Source organism: Mobula hypostoma, chromosome 11, assembly GCF_963921235.1.
Source record: "Mobula hypostoma chromosome 11, sMobHyp1.1, whole genome shotgun sequence".
Taxonomy (NCBI): Eukaryota; Metazoa; Chordata; class Chondrichthyes; order Myliobatiformes; family Myliobatidae; genus Mobula; species Mobula hypostoma.
In genome coordinates, this window is record NC_086107.1 from 74503219 (window position 1) to 74519647 (window position 16429).

At 48.6% G+C, this 16429-nt stretch overlaps 1 protein-coding gene across 8 annotated transcripts in view; it reads left to right on the forward strand.

Moving 5' to 3' along the window:
• Positions 1–16429, forward strand: part of pacsin3 (protein kinase C and casein kinase substrate in neurons 3) — a 122254-nt gene that overhangs the window by 85234 nt on the left and 20591 nt on the right. For 5 of the 8 annotated variants that reach the window (XM_063062272.1, XM_063062276.1, XM_063062273.1 and 2 more), the window contains exons 7-9: positions 2125–2245; positions 5254–5381; positions 13922–14082. In XM_063062272.1, the coding sequence (XP_062918342.1) occupies positions 2125–2245; positions 5254–5381; positions 13922–14082 (410 nt within the window). The remainder of the gene's footprint in view (positions 1–2124; positions 2246–5253; positions 5382–13921; positions 14083–16429) is intronic. The other 3 variants (XM_063062279.1, XM_063062278.1, XM_063062277.1) reach the window with 3 other exon arrangements.

Sequence of the window (16429 nt, forward strand, 5' to 3'; positions counted from 1 at the left end):
CATGGCATTTGCCTTCCTCACCACTGACTCTACCTGCAAGTTGACCTTCAGGGTGTTCTGCACAAGGACTCCTAAGTCCCTTTGCATCTCAGATTTTTGGATTTTCTACCCATTTAGAAAGTAGTCTGCACATTTATTTCTACTACCAAAGTGCATGGCCATGTATTTTCCAACATTGTATTTCATTTGCCACTTTCTTGTCCATTCTCCTAATCTGTCTCAGTCCTTCTGCAGCCTTCCTGTTTCCTCAACACTACCTGCCCCTTCCACCAATCTTCGTATCATCTGCAAACGTGGCAACAAAGCCATCTATTCCATCATCTAAATCATTGATATACAGCATAAAAAGAAGTGGTCCTAACACCGACCCCTGTGGAACACCACTAGTCGCTGGCCGCCAACCAGAAAAGAATCCTTTTATTCTCACTTGCTGCCTCCTACTAATCAGCCAATGCTCCAACCATGCCAGTCACTTTCCTGTCATAGCATGAGGCTTTTAACTTGGTAAGCAGCCTTGTGTGTGGCACCTTGTCGAAGGCCAAATATACGACATCTCCTACGTGTAATCTCCTGAAAGGGTTCCCACAGGTTTGTCATGTGGGATTTGTATTTGTAGGCTGGAATGAGAGAGAATATAAACAGGAGGTAAAGCAAGGAAACACCCTGCAGGTTGTGGAAATCAGAGATACATAGATGTTGCTGGAAAAACCCAACAGGTCAGACAGCAGCTATGAAGCTGGTGTTCTGCGACAGTGGTTGAGGCTTTAGAATGAGTGTCGGGGGTCTGCTGGAGTTTGTAACTGAGACCATCGGCCATGGCAGAGTATTGGGCTCTGACCCTGGTTCCTACGCCTGGGCTGTACCTGGGGTCAAGGGTGTAAGAGTGGAATAGTGCCAGCTGAAGCAGAGATCCAACTGCACAGTCGTTCTGGTTTGCTGCAGTCGCTGTTCACAATATGGTGGCCTGTACATTGTGGAAACCAAACACAGTTTGAGTGATCGTGTTTGCAGTGCAGTTAGTTGTACCTTCCCATGCCACTTTAATTCTCAATCCCGCCTACATTCCAACCTTTCCATCTGTGGCTGCCTCCTCTGCAACCCTCTAGGATCACTGAATTTTCCAACTCCAGGTAAGCTGCACCGTTCCAGTTTCCTGTTACCATGTCCATGACCCCTTCTTGGCTTATTTCTACCAAATGTCTCCGTAATGAGGTGGCGTGGTGCAGATGTGTAGCTGCCAAAGGAGGTGTAAGGCACTCTGTTCCTCCGCTAGCCTGCAGGTCACCCTTGGGTGTAGTCTCCCCCCCAACCCCGCCCTCAATCAGCATCTCTGAAGAGTATTGATCATGGCTGGGATCACCTGTCTAGTAAAGACATTGCCCAGAAGAAGGCAATGGCAAACCTCTTCTGTTTTTATAAAAGAACAATCATAGTCATGGATAGAGCCCATGTAGTACAACCATGTACTGATGACAATGCTCCTGGTCCTTGCCTCCTGATCTGTCTAAACCAATTAATGTAGATTCTTTTGTCGTACACATCACTCCAGCTCAGCTTTGAAAACTTGAAACCCCTCTGCTCATCGTCATACATCCATACAGCATGAAAACAGGCCCTTCAGCCTATCTGCTCCATGCTGACCACCTGGTGCTCGCCCAGCTAGACCCATTTGCCTGTGTTTGGCCCATATCCTTCTAAACCCTTCCCACCAGGTACTTACGGTGATTGTTACTGTACCTGCCTCAACCACTTATTCTGGCAGCTCATTCCGTATGCACACTTCCTGTGTGTAGAAAAAATTGTCCTTTAGTCCTCTTTTTTAAATTTTCCCCCTCTCACCTTAAACCTATGCCCTCCAGTTTTTAGTTCCCTTTCCCGGGGTGAAAAAGACTATGCTTCCATGATTTTAATACAGCTCTACAAAGTCTACTCTTCCACCTCCAAGCCTGCCCAATCACTCCCTAAAGTCGGACCCTTGAGTCCTGGCAAAATCCTCAATCTTTCTCTGCACACTTTCCAGATTACTGACGGCTTTGGTAAGGCAGTGTATCTGAGATTGAGCATAGTGTGGCCTATCTTGTACAAATGCAACACAAACTAGTCTCTGCCCTGGTCTTGTCGCAGTTTTCGGACGATCTATCGGGACCTGCATCAGGCCATACTCTCAGCCAACGACCAGGAGGACCTGCGATGGTGGCAGAACACCCATGGTCCCGGCATGGCCATGAGCTGGCCCCAGTTTGAGGTGAGTGCCTTTCTCCTGTAAGCAGGGGACATTTCCTGGCTGTGCATTCACGTCAGCGCAAGGTGAACTCGATTCTGTTACTGCCTGTGCCAGATGGAATTGGGGACTGAGGCCTCTCTTTCGAGGGCTCTTCATCTCACATTCTCAATATTTATTGTGTGTGTTCTATCATGGTTGGATATGACGACGTGTATGAAGTCTGATAATAAAGTTGTTTTTGACTATGAGGTGAGATAGAACCTCATGCAGAGTGATGGGAAGAGGTACGAGGTCAGAAGTGGATGTTTGGGACTGATGGATCCAATAGTTACAGACATTAGATCTTTCTCTGTGGGTGTTGGGATGAGCTATAGGGTTTGGTTAAATGGATGCTGGGGAGAGCACAGAACATTGAGCTATATGTGAGCTTCTTAGACAATCGTAGAGCACTATGTGACATTTTGGGTTTCGGTCAGTGCTTTGATTTCCCAGTGGTAAGTGGTTTGGTCAGTCATAGTCTTCTGTAGCACAGAAACAGGCCCTTCAGCCTAACACAACCGTGTCGGCCAAAGTGCCATCTGAGCTTCAACCATTTGCATGTGCTTGGCCCATATCCCTCTAAACTTTTCCTATCTGTGTACCTGTCCATATCCCTCTAAAACTCTCCTATCCGTGTACCTGTCCGTATCCCTCTAAACCTTTCCTATCCGTGTACCTGTCCATATCCCCCTAAACCTTTCCTATCCGTGTACCTGTCCGTATCCCTCTAAACCTCTCCTATCCGTGTACCTGTCCATGTCCCTCTAAACGCTTCCTATCCGTGTACCTGTCCATATCCCTCTGAACCTTTCCTATCTGACCCCCGAGCCTTTTCCCTCCCAGGTCCCCCACCCCCAAGCCTTTTCCCACCCAGGTCCCCCCCCCGCGAGCCTTTTCCCTCCCAGGTCCCCCCCACCCCCAAGCCTTTTCCCTCCTGGGTCCCCCCCACCCCCAAGCCTTTTCCCTCCTGGGTCCCCCCCCACCCCCAAGTCTTTTCCGCCTGGGTGCCCCTCCACCGAGCCTTTTCCCGCCCGGGTGCCCCACCCTCACCGAGCCTTTTCCCGCCCGGGTGCCCCCCCCACCCCCAAGCCTTTTCCTGCCCAGGTGCCCCCCCCACCGAGCCTTTTCCCGCCCGGGTGCCCCCCCCCACCGAGCCTTTTCCCGCCCGGGTGCCCCCCCCGCCGAGCCTTTACCCTCCCGGGTCCCCCCCCCCACCCCCAAGTCTTTTCTGCCCGGGTGCCCCCAACACCGAGCCTTTGTTCGCCCTGGTGCCCCCCAAGCCTTTTCCCTCATGATATTATAGTTCTCTGTAAGGTCACTGCTCAACGGCTTGCATGCCACAAAAAGAAGACTCGGTCTCTCCCTACAACTCCGGCCCTCAAGTACTGATAGTAACCATGATCCTCGCTGTGGAATTAGATTCAGAACCCTCAGCATTTCCAGATTAGAAGATTGATCCTCAACCCATTCCCCAAACGTGAACTTTGGGATTATCCCACTTCCCAGCCGCTGCTATTTTCTTGCAAACGTAACCATTTAGCTTTTCCCATCTACCTCACTGAATTTGCAATTTTCACGATGTGTAGTAACTGCATTGTGTAGTAGCTGAGGGTTGTTGTGCAGAAATTACACTGTACACCACAAGTCCACGTACTTCCAAGCAGCTTCACTGGAAGTACAATCAGTGCTCTATGAGGTTGGAGGAGCAACACCTTGTATTCTGTTTGGGTAGCCTCCAACCTAAGGGCATGAACATTGATTTTTCAATGTTTCAATAATGCCTCTCCCATCCCCTCCCTTTGCTATTTCCCGTCCCCTCCTTTTGCTATTTCCCATCCCTTGTACCTCTCTCATGTTTTCTCCTTGCCCACTCATTGCCTCTGTCTGGTTCTCTTCCCCTGCCCTTTTTTCTTTCTTCCATGGCCTTCTGTCTCTTTCACCAATCAATTTCCCAGCTCTTTGCTTCATCCCTCCCCCTCCAGGTTTGACCCATCACCTTGTGTCTCTCTCCCCTCCCTCCACCTTTCAAATCTGCTCCTCATCTTTTTTTCTCCAGTCCTGCCAAAGGGTTTTAGCCCAAAACGCCAGCTGTACTTTTCTTCATAGATGCTGCCTAGCCTGCTGAGTTCCTCCAGCATTTTGTGTGTGTTGTTGGAACAAGTTGCCTGTTCAGGAGTTGAACACGCTCCAGGCATGTTCCGCTGCACCTTTGCAGCTGCAGCTTAATTGGCCTATTATTGCCACATGAACTGAGGTGCAGTGACTAACATCGTGTTTTGGAATAATCTGTGGTCGGCATGCAAAACAAATAGCTCAAGGTCATAGAAAGAGAAAGCAGAGTAAAGTGTTACAGTCACAGGGAAAGTCCAACACAGGCAGGCAAAAGGCTTGACAAGGTACGCTGAGAGATCAGGAGTTTATCGTAAAAGAACTCTGTTCAAGCAGGATAGAAGCTGTCCGTGAGCCTGGCAGTGTCTGTGTCTTCTGCCTGATGGACGGGGGAAGAGAGAATGACTGGGGTAGGAGGGCTCCTTGATTAACTAGCTGCATTTGTGAGACAGTGAGAAATGTAGACAGATGGTTTTCCTGATGGGCTGGGTTGTCCCCAGCTCTCTGCAGTCTTTTTGCTGTTCTGGGCAGAACAGTTGCTCAGGAACTGGGGTTTGATCCCAACCCTCAGTGCTGTCGGTGTAGATTTTGCCCGTTTCACCGATGATTGACTGTGGGGCAGTCTGGTTTCCTCCCAAACCCCAAGTTCTCTAAATTGCCCCAAAGTATAATTAATGACAACAAGAATTAAAGGGCAGCTGATACCATGTGTGAGAGAAATGAGGGAGGAGAAATGGGATTAATGGGATTGCTTCCTTGGAAGCTAGCATGGACCCAATGGGCCAAGTGGCCTCCTTTGTTGTTGGAAGTATAATATTCATTGTGCTGAAGTTGTGATTCCTACCCTTGGTGCATTTTGATTTGTTTCCTGTCCCTGACAGGAGTGGTTCCCGGAGGCCAACCGAGCTATTCATCGTAAGGAGAAGTGTAGTCAAGTCACAGAGGAAGTAACTCTCACCAACATCTTGCCATCCAGTGACTCTGTGTCGCACCCCTCTCCACAGGGCAGGTACGGTGCTCTAGCAACTACTCCACACCCTTCCCATCTGTGTCGCCACCTTGCCCATCCATGGCTTGAGGATGTCTATGTGCCCTGGTGGGTATCTGACCTGGGCAGTGTTCTCCTGTACCGGGAGCTGCTGCTGGTGTCAGGGGTTGCCTCAGGTGCTCTCCTGCTCTGGGTGGACACAGTCACACACACTTGCTACCAACCCCTGGACAGACCCATTCCCAAACAAGTCTGGAAGAGTTCAGTGAATCGAGCAGCATTCATGGGGCGGGGGGGTGGGGTATGGTTAGGGGCAAAGGGATTTGGTGTGGGGGGTTTGAGTTTGAGTGGAATTTATTGTGATCTACAACACCTTGGTTTCCCCCCTCCCTGAAGATCAGGCTTGCTTCTTCCCGCTTGGCACCTTGGCTAGTTCTCTGAGCCCCGACCCCTGCCTGGCACCATTTAACACTTGGGGTACACACAGGTGCATCTCCACAAGCCAACTGCAGTGGTAACAGCAACAACAAGCAAAGTGCCCAGTCGCAAGTCTCAGGAAAGAGGAGGTAATGGGGACCATGGAGTCACTCCAGTTCCGGGGTCCGCGATGAGAGTCTGGGGTTCAACAGGTAGCAAGGGAAGAGACCTTGTTCTACATCATCCCCGCGTGCAGGTCCCAGTCCTGGCACAGAGCAGGGAGGGGGTGTGATTGGGGAAAGGTAGGGAGCGGGGTGGGAGAGTTTCACTTTTTAACAATGCAGGTATAGCAATGAGGAGATTTTCCCCTTCCCCTGCCATCCACCCCTTCCATGCCCCTCACCATTTTTTCTTCCTCTTTGCTTCTCCCTGCCTGTTTATCTCTCGCTCTCTCTCTCTCTCTCACTCTCTCTCTCCTCTCAAAGTCTGGCCCCACGTGGTTGTTCTCAGAGGAACAGGGAGTTACCAGTGTTTTCCTTTGTTTAGGAAGAAGGGTACTGTTTTCACAAGCACAGCTGTAGGCTGATAATGAATTCCTGCTGAAACAAAACCTCCTTGCAGATCTGGTTTGAAGAAGAGTTAATGGCTGCTTGGAAAAGTGTGGAACAGTAAATAAAACCTGACAAAGCAAAACTGGGTTCTTTGGTTTGAGATTGGTTATGTTTCTGGGATTCAAGTGTAAGTGTGCAATTTTAAAAAAGTACTAGACAATGGGGTGACCCATTGGGGCACCCATTGAGAGAAGGGTAGTGCAGTCTGATGTGACCAGAATGAACATTAAATTTTCCTGAATGCTATTGGTATCGCTTTGCTTTGGAAACTGAAGTAGAAAACCTCAGTTTATTAAAGAAGAACGATGCATAGCAAAGCAAATATAACTCCTCCTCGTTTAACGAAGGATACTTTTGATAGCATCATTTCTGGTTTATCTGCCACCCTTGTGCCTCTTGTTGTCGTTCTGGAGTCGTGCAGTCCTTTCATCCCCCGTCTCTTCATCTCTTCTGTTGTTTGTTATTTGTCTCTGATCCTGGAGATGTGCATTTCTCAGCTCCTTTGTCTCTTCTTCTCTCATCTTTTTTTGTCCTGACTCTTTGATCCTGGAGTCATGCGGCCCTGGCCTCATCTGATTCTTGTTCTCTCCCTCTCCTTGCCACTTCCTGACGATGCTTGGCGTCATCTCTTGACCATAATGCCCCCTTCCCTCTCCATGCGGCATAATTAGATTGACCATTTTTTGACCCTAATGCTGGATAGAAGATACGAAGCAGTAACACCTGTTACATACCCTGTAACTGGGTTGCCAAACCAGCAGAAATGGAACCCTGGTTGGAGTCTGGATTACTAGGACCTAATAAAGTTTTATTAAAGACATAAGTAATACAGTACTCTAATCGTAAGGATATCAATGTAACAGGTTAGCAATGATAATACACAAATATACACAGAAATAGGGTAATAGGAATCAACCAAGCTCTATCGCAGTCTAGGGGTAAAATGATCAGTCTTAAGTGAAGCAGAGTTCAGTATAGTGCAGTTCGCAGTAATCGCTGTTGTTGTACCGTTGGGGAGAGAGAGAGAGAGATGCAATTTGGTTCAGGCAGACCTTTAATGTCTTCGCAGTTGGTTTCGGGCAGACCCTTTTATGTCTTCTAATCCTCGCTGTGGTCACCGACTGTGACCCCTCCATTCCAGATACGATTGTTCTTCCGCAGTGAACCCAGCACCCAGGCAAGGGCCGACACACAGCCCAGGTTCCCACCGATCGTGCCTTTACACCCTGTGAGCCTCTGGTCGGTTCCCGCGAACCAGACCTCCAAACTCCCACCACTTGTGGGGGTACACTGCTCTTTCCAGGGTCTTGTGGTCTCGTGGTGTGTCGCGTGCCTTAGCAAACCTACTCTTTTTATCCCCCTGCTGGGGTTTCACCTGTCCATCAAACTTCAAACAGTTCAGGTTCAAAGCAACCGGTCTGTCAATATTCTGAATTGTGTTTCTTTTCCGTTAATCCCTCTCTTCTCTCTTTTTACCTTTTTGAATGTTTCTCCATTGTCTTTCTTATCTCTCTCATTAGCATCAATCGTCCGATAGCTTTGCTTGGCATCACACACCAAAGGGTGCTGATTATTCTTGATGATGTGGTTGGCGCTCTGCTAAATGGACGTGATATAGTCACCGCTGTCCTTTGCAGCAAAGGGTTTTATGGGTGTCTTGAAGTACGTCATTACAGTAAGATTTAATTATCCCTTATTGATGAGTGGCAGTTAGATCTGTCCCAATCCTGCACATGCTGATGGTGATTAGCAGAATGTGACCCCGCAAAATAGAGCTGCCCTGCCCTTTTGCTCTGGTAGGTGTCGCTGCTGAGACTGGCCGTGCACATGCGTCGGGCTGTCGCATCCCGATTTCCATGATGGCCGATCGGGTCTCGAGTTAAAAGGGAGCCTATTTATTTTGGCGAATGAGCAGTTTATGAATATATAACCCTGAACTTTGCCTGCATTCTGTAAGTTAGTGAATTTTAATTCGATTTAGCCAAAAAAAGTGCCACTGTAATGCACTGTTTGCGCTAATTGGAGGTAACAGACAGAGCATGAGAGTTTTAGTAGTATATAGATTTCACATTGGTGGGCCCAGCACCACAGGGACAGAGGCTGGGCTTGTCCACTGTCAGCAGAGAGTGGTGTCTGAATGACGGGTTCATGGGCTGAACATTGGTCACTGCTCCACCAGACGTGGAGTTGGATACGGTGCATAATTCCAAAGTCTGCAGATAGCAAAAAGAATCAGAAATGTAGTAACCAGTCATTGGGTCATCAGTAACCCACTTCACATGGACAGAGACAGTGGAGAAGCAGCCAGATGCACTAGGTAATGAGGTGATATATTTGATCTGGAAGGAATATCAGGAGCGGGTCGCACCCAATGAGTTGAATGTGCAAATTCATTTTAGATACAAGTAGAATCCTGCAGTGGATTCTGATTAATTGGGCCATCGGTTAATCGGGGCAGCCACTCATTTGGGACAACTCTTAAAGAACAAAAATTAATTTGAGAAAATAGTCGGGATTACATTCATTTATTTGGGGCATTTTACCACTTAGTTGGGACAAGAGACTGTTGAACAATTTCTAACTAGTGTCAGTCACATGCACACGTGAATGTTAAACACTAGACTGTGGTTAGAATAAACAGTTTTTAAGTAGTGTCATTTGTTTGTGTTCAAAAAGCAGTGGTTTTTGTCACTGACAGTTGGTAAGAAATGGGTAATATGACAAATCAGAACTGTTTTGAACGCTGTGGTTTCCAGCATTCAGGCTTGGAGATGCCAGAAATAGCCAGGAGTGAAAATGAAACAATTTCACTGCTTCAACAAGTTAGGAACTACGAAGAATATGAAGGTATCAACAACTATCTTGAATGTTACAATGAAAATGAAGACTTGGAGGATGCAATCATCGCCAGCATTGTATGAAGGCAGTCCAGTATCTGCACTAGGTGTCTGCACTGATTTTGTTCCTTTACAGCTAATCAAAGGAACACAGCAGTGTGTTGGTTATCTGCTGTACCCAATGTTGACTGTGGAACCTGTGCAGGAGGGTTCTTAAAGTGGAACATCCGGTCAAGATGGCGCCAGTAAGCAGTGATTCCATGGATGACATCTTCCAGATAGTAAATCATTTCAGTTTTTCTACATCTACTTTTGTTTTTATCTTTGTTTTTGAAACTGTTGGAGCCTGTGAGTTACAGTCTGTAGCCCGATCAAGTGAGCTAGCACTCTGCTGTCCACAAGAAAACTCCAGGAGAGAAATGCGAGTACGAGCTACCCAAGGGGAAGCTCAGAGGTGAAATGGGGCCACGATCGACTACATTTCTCACCGTTTAAAATGACAAGGAAGATTGAAACATTGAGGCAAATGCAGAGGAGAGCAAGCAGTCCTGCGAAGGGCCACTGGGTTGGGGCTGCTTCCCTGGGAGGGGCCACTGGGTTGGGGCTACTTCCCCTGGGAGGAGCTGCTGGGTCCCAAGGCTCTTGGGGATGTTATTGAATTGTGGATTGGACTGTCTTTCATTTTGTTCTCTTTCAGTTCAATGTTTTTTTGTGCTCATTCATTATTTGCATATCGTGGTTTCTTTTTCTTTTCGTGGGGGGGGTGATTGATGTCTTTCAACCACTTCTCTGGTTTTCTGTGTTTCTGGCTTTCTGGAGAAGGCAGATCTCAGCTGTATTCTGCACACGTACTTTGATAATAAAACGAACATTTGAAAATTGGGACAGTTCCACTCTCCTGACCTGGGAAGTCCAGGTCTAGTGGTACGAGCGGTCGTCGCAGACTGGGGTTTTCTTCGGTCACAGTGACTACTTCTGCGCTTTATCACATCCTTCACTCTGCATGGAGCGTTGCAGAACTGTGATTTTGTCCACCCAGTCTGCCTGAGCCGACTTCACCTACTGGGCAGGCGTGTCCTTATTTCTCTGGGGCCCGCCTGGCGAAGCGGTGTACCAGTATCGCGCGAAAGCCACAGGTGAGAACTGAGTGTCCTGTGGGGACCAAAGGTGAGGGAGCCGCCTGGAATGGACTCGACAAGACCCTCCCCGGACTCCCTGTACACGACGGCATGCACTGAATTCCTCTGATAGCTATTAGCAAGTAATACACAGTTTTCTAGTACTGTCGTAGCATTGGTAGTGTTCTAATTTGTTCTGTACTTCATTTAAATGCATAATTTGTTAATCAGTGGTTTGTCTTTTTATACCTTTTTGACTATTTCCATGGAACTTTGGCTAACTGGGGCTACCAATTAATTTGACCAAAATGTACTGGTCATGGTGTGCCCCAATTAACTGGAATCCACCGTAGTTTTTTTTTTATTAATCACTGTTTATGTCTCAGAGTGTTGTGCTGCATAGGCCATTGTTCCTTGGGGAGGTTATGCAGAGGAAACTGCAGAAGTTTTCTGTGAAGGCTCGGTTGAGGGTGTTTGGTTATGGGAGAAAATTGAACACAAAAGATTGAGCAGATTTAACAGAAATGACTAGCTTTGTTACAAATATAAGCTGCCTGTGGTGTCAGGGAAGGAGAGGCACCAGAGGACTGTGTATTCATCCGAGTGGGGGGTGAGCTATAGGCATCAGGCAGCACTTTTACGGGGAGTGGGTCTTACTCACTCAAAAAGATGACGAAGCAGATTGAATAATAACTTCAAAAGGCAGTTATTTACAGGCCTCCAAACAGCTGCAGGGATGTGGACTACAGATTACAACTGGAAATAGAAAAGGCTTGTCAGAAGGGCAGTGTTGTGATAATTGTGGGGGATTTTAACATGCGAGTAGATTGGAAAAATCAGGTCGGCACTGGATCTCAAGAGAGAGAATTTGTAGAATGTCTGCGAGATGGCTTTTTAGAACAGCTTGTTGTTGAGCCCACTAGGGGATCGGCTGTACTGGATTGGGTATTGTGTAATGAACCGGAGGTGATTGGAGAGATTGAGGTGAAGGAACCCTTAGGAGGCAGTGATCATAACATGACTGAGTTCACTGTGAAATTTGAAAAAGAGAAGCCGAAATCTGATGTGTCGGTGTTTCAGTGGAGTAAAGGAAATTACAGTGGCATGAGAGAGGAACTGGCCAAAGTTGACTGGAAAGAGACACTGGCGGGAAAGACGGCAGAGCAGCAGTGGCTGGAGTTTATGTGAGAAATGAGGAATGTGCAAGACAGGTATATTCCAAAAAAGAAGAAATTTTCGAGTGGAAAAAGGATGCAACCGTGGTTGACAAGAGAAGTCAAAGCCAAAGTTAAAGCAAAGGAGAGGGCATACAAAGAAGCAAAAATTAGTGGGAAGTCAGAGGATTGGGAAGTTTTTAAAACCTTACAAAAGGAAACCAAGAAGGTCATTAAGAGAGAAAAGATTAACTATGAAAGGAAACTAGCAAATAATATCAAAGAGAATACTAGAAGCTTTTTCCAAGTATATAAAGAGTAAGAGACAGGTGAGAGTAGATATAGGACCGATAGAAAATGATACTGGAGAAATTGTAATGGGAGATGAGGAGATGGCAGAGGAACTGAACAAGTATTTTGCATCAGTCTTCACTGAGAAAGACAGGATACCGGACACTCAAGGGTGGCAGGGAAGAGAAGTGTGCACAGTCACAATTACGACAGAGGAAGTACTCCGGAAGCTGAATAGGCTAAAGGTAGATAGATCTCCTGGACCAGATGGAATGCACCCTTGTGTTCGGAAGGAAGTAGCTGTGGAGATTGCGGAGGCATTAGCGATGATCTCTCAAAAGTTGATAGATTCTTGCATGGTTCCGGAAGACTGGAAGATTGCAAATGTCACTCCGCTATTTAAGAAGGGGGCAAGGAAGCAAAAAGGAAATTATAGACCTGTTAGCTTGACGTCGGTGATTGGGAAGTTGTTGGAATCGATTGTCAAGGATGAGGTTACAGAGTACCTGGAGGCATATGACAAGATAGGCAGAACTCAGCATGGATTCCTTAAAGGAAAATCCTGCCCACACAAACCTATTACAATTTTGTGAGGAAATTACCAGTAGGCTAGACAAGGGAGATGCAGTGGATGTTGTATATTTGGATTTTCAGAAGGCCTTTGACAAGGTGCCACACATGAGGCTGCTTAACAAGATAAGAGCCCATGGAATTACAGGAAAGTTACATACGTGGATAGAGCGTTGGCTGATTGGCAGGAAACAGAGAGTGGGAATAAAGGGATCCTATTCTGGTTGGCTGCCGGTTACCAGTGGTGTTCCACAGGGGTCCGTGTTGGGGCCGCTTCTTTTTACATTGTACATCAACGATTTGGATTATGGAATAGATGGCTTTGTGGCTAAGTTTGCTGACGATACAAAGATAGGTGGAGGGGCCGGTAGTGCTGAGGAAACGGAGAGTCTGCAGAGAGACTTGGATAGATTGGAAGAATGGGCAGAGAAGTGGCAAATGAAGTACAATGTTGGAAAGTGTATGGTTATGCACTTTGGCAGAAAAAATAAATGGGCAGGCTATTATTTAAATAGGGAAAGAATTCAAAGTTCTGAGATGCAATGGGACTTGGGAGTCCTCGTACAGGATTCCCTTAAAGTTAACCTCCAGGTTGAGTCAGTAGTGAAGAAGGCGAATGCAATGTTGGCATTCATTTCTAGAGGAATAGAGTATAGCAGCAGGGATGTGATGTTGAGGCTCTATAAGGCGCTGATGAGACCTCACTTGGAGTACTGTGGGCAGTTTTGGTCTCCTTATTTAAGAAAGGATGTGCTGACGTTGGAGAAGGTACGGTGAAGATTCACTAGAATGACTCCGGGAATGAGAGGGTTAACATATGAGGAACGTTTGTCCGCTCTTGGACTGTATTCCTTGGAGTTTAGAAGAATGAGGGGAGACCTCAGAAACATTTCGAATGTTAAAAGGCATGGACAGAGTGGATATGGCAAAGTTGTTTCCCATGATGGGGGAGTCTAGTACGAGAGGGCATGACTTCAGGATTGAAGTGCGCCCTTTCAGAGCAGAAATGCAAAGAAATTTTTTTAGTCAGAGGGTGGTGAATCTATGGAATTTGTTGCCACGGGCAGCAGTGGAGGCCAAGCCATTGGGTGTATTTAAGGCAGAGATTGATAGGTATCTGAGTAGCCAGGGCATCAAAGGTTATGGTGAGAAGGTGGGGCAGTGGGACTAAATAGGATAAAATGGATCAGCTCATGATAAAATGGCGGAGCAGACTCGATGGGCCGAATGGCCTACTTCTGCTCCTTTGTCTTATGGTCTTATGGAACTGGACAAGTACTTGGAGGGGAAAAGTCTTGAGAGGAGAGCAGTAGACTAGGATGAATTGGGTAAAAAGATAATAGGATTAGAAAAAAGATCAAGCCAGTCTTTGACTATAACATCTCCAGCCCTTTCCTTGTATGTTCCCACTTCATGAAACATACTCCCTCTTGCTCTTCCTCTGCCTCTCATTGATATTCACACTCTGTGTGCTGCTTCTGGCTACACCTCTTCCTCTAATCATTAAATCTCTCTCCCTCACTCCCAATAATCACATACGCTCATGCCTGTTGTATTCCACAGCAGAATGAAAGATTACTCATCTGACTGGTCGGATGACGAGAGCCCCAGGAAGTCTGTGCCGGTCTCTGGACGTGAGGAGGCAGCGAAGGTAGCGGCTGTCAGAGTGCGAGCGCTGTATGATTACCTGGGGCAGGAGGCTGATGAGCTGAGCTTTTCTGCAGGTACTGACCAACTAACAAAGCACGTCAGCTATGAGGCGCTGTGGGGGTTTCAGATGCTCTGCATGTTTGTGTGATCGACACCCTCCTCCACCCCACAAATCACAGCTCTCTCCCACCCTCCCACAAATCACCAGCTCTCTCCCACCCTCCCACAATTCACCAGCTCTCTCTCACCCTCCCACAAATCACCAGCTCTCTCCCACCCTCCCACAATTCACCAGCTCTCTCCCACCCTCCCACAAATCACCAGCTCTCTCCCACCCTCCCACAAATCACCAGCTCTCTCCCACCCTCCCACAAATCACCAGCTCTCTCTCACCCTCCCACAATTCACCAGCTCTCTCCCACCCTCCCACAATTCACCAGCTCTCTCCCACCCTCCCACAAATCACCAGCTCTCTCCCACCCTCCCACAAATCACCAGCTCTCTCCCACCCTCCCACAATTCACCAACTCTCTCCCACCCTCCCACAAATCACCAGCTCTCTCCCACCCTCCCACAAATCACCAACTCTCTCCCACCCTCCCACAAATCACCAGCTCTCTCCCACCCTCCCACAATTCACCAGCTCTCTCCCACCCTCCCACAAATCACCAGCTCTCTCCCACCCTCCCACAATTCACCAGCTCTCTCTCACCCTCCCACAATTCACCAGCTCTCTCCCACCCTCCCACCCTCCTCTCCACCCTCCCACAAATCACCAGCTCTCTCTCACCCTCCCACAATTCACCACTCTCTCCACCCTCCCACAATCACCAGCTCTCTCCCACCCTCCCACAATTCACCAACTCTCTCCCACCCTCCCACAAATCACCAGCTCTCTCCCACCCTCCCACAATCACACTCACCACCTCTCTCCCACCCTCCCACAAATCACCACTCTCTCCCACCCTCCCACAATCACCACTCTCTCCCACCCTCCCACAATTCACCAACTCTCTCCCACCCACAATCACCACAAATCACCAGCTCTCTCCCACCCTCCCACAATTCACCAGCTCTCTCCCACCCTCCCACAATTCACCAACTCTCTCCCACCCTCCCACAAATCACCAGCTCTCTCTCTCACCCTCCCACAAATCACCAGCTCTCTCCACCCTCCCACAAATCACCACTCTCTCCCACCCTCCCACAATCACCAGCTCTCTCCCACCCTCCCACAATCACCAGCTCTCTCCACCCTCCCACAAATCACCAGCTCTCTCCCACCCTCCCACAAATCACCAGCTCTCTCCCACCCTCCCACAAATCACCAGCTCTCTCCCACCCTCCCACCCTCCCACAAATCACCAGCTCTCTCCCACCCTCCCACAAATCACCACTCTCTCCACCCTCCCACAATCACCAGCTCTCTCCCACCCTCCCACAATCACCAGCTCTCTCCACCCTCCCACAATCACCAGCTCTCTCCCACCCTCCCACAAATCACCAGCTCTCTCCCACCCTCCCACAATCACCAGCTCTCTCCCACCCTCCCACAATCACCACTCTCTCCCACCCTCCCACAATCACCAGCTCTCTCCCACCCTCCCACAATCACCACTCTCTCCACCCTCCCACAATCACCAGCTCTCTCCCACCCTCCCACAAATCACCAGCTCTCTCCCACCCTCCCACAAATCACCACTCTCTCCCACCCTCCCACAAATCACCAGCTCTCTCCCACCCTCCCACAAATCACCAGCTCTCTCCCACCCTCCCACAATCACCACTCTCTCCCACCCTCCCACAAATCACCAGCTCTCTCCCACCCTCCCACAAATCACCAGCTCTCTCCCACCCTCCCACAAATCACCAGCTCTCTCCCACCCTCCCACAATCACCACTCTCTCCCACCCTCCCACAAATCACCAGCTCTCTCCCACCCTCCCACAATTCACCAACTCTCTCCCACCCTCCCACAATTCACCAGCTCTCTCCCACCCTCCCACAAATCACCAGCTCTCTCCCACCCTCCCACAATTCACCAACTCTCTCCCACCCTCCCACAAATCACCAGCTCTCTCCCACCCTCCCACAAATCACCAGCTCTCTCTCACCCTCCCACAAATCACCAGCTCTCTCCCACCCTCCCACAAATCACCAGCTCTCTCCCACCCTCCCACAAATCACCAGCTCTCTCCCACCCTCCCACAAATCACCAGCTCTCTCCCACCCTCCCACAATTCACCAGCTCTCTCCCACCCTCCCACAATCACCAACTCTCTCCCACCCTCCCACAAATCACCAACTCTCTCCCACCCTCCCACAAATCACCAGCTCTCTCCCACCCTCCCACAAATCACCAGCTCTCTCTCACCCTCCCACAAATCACCAGCTCTCTCTCACCCTCCCACAAATCACCAG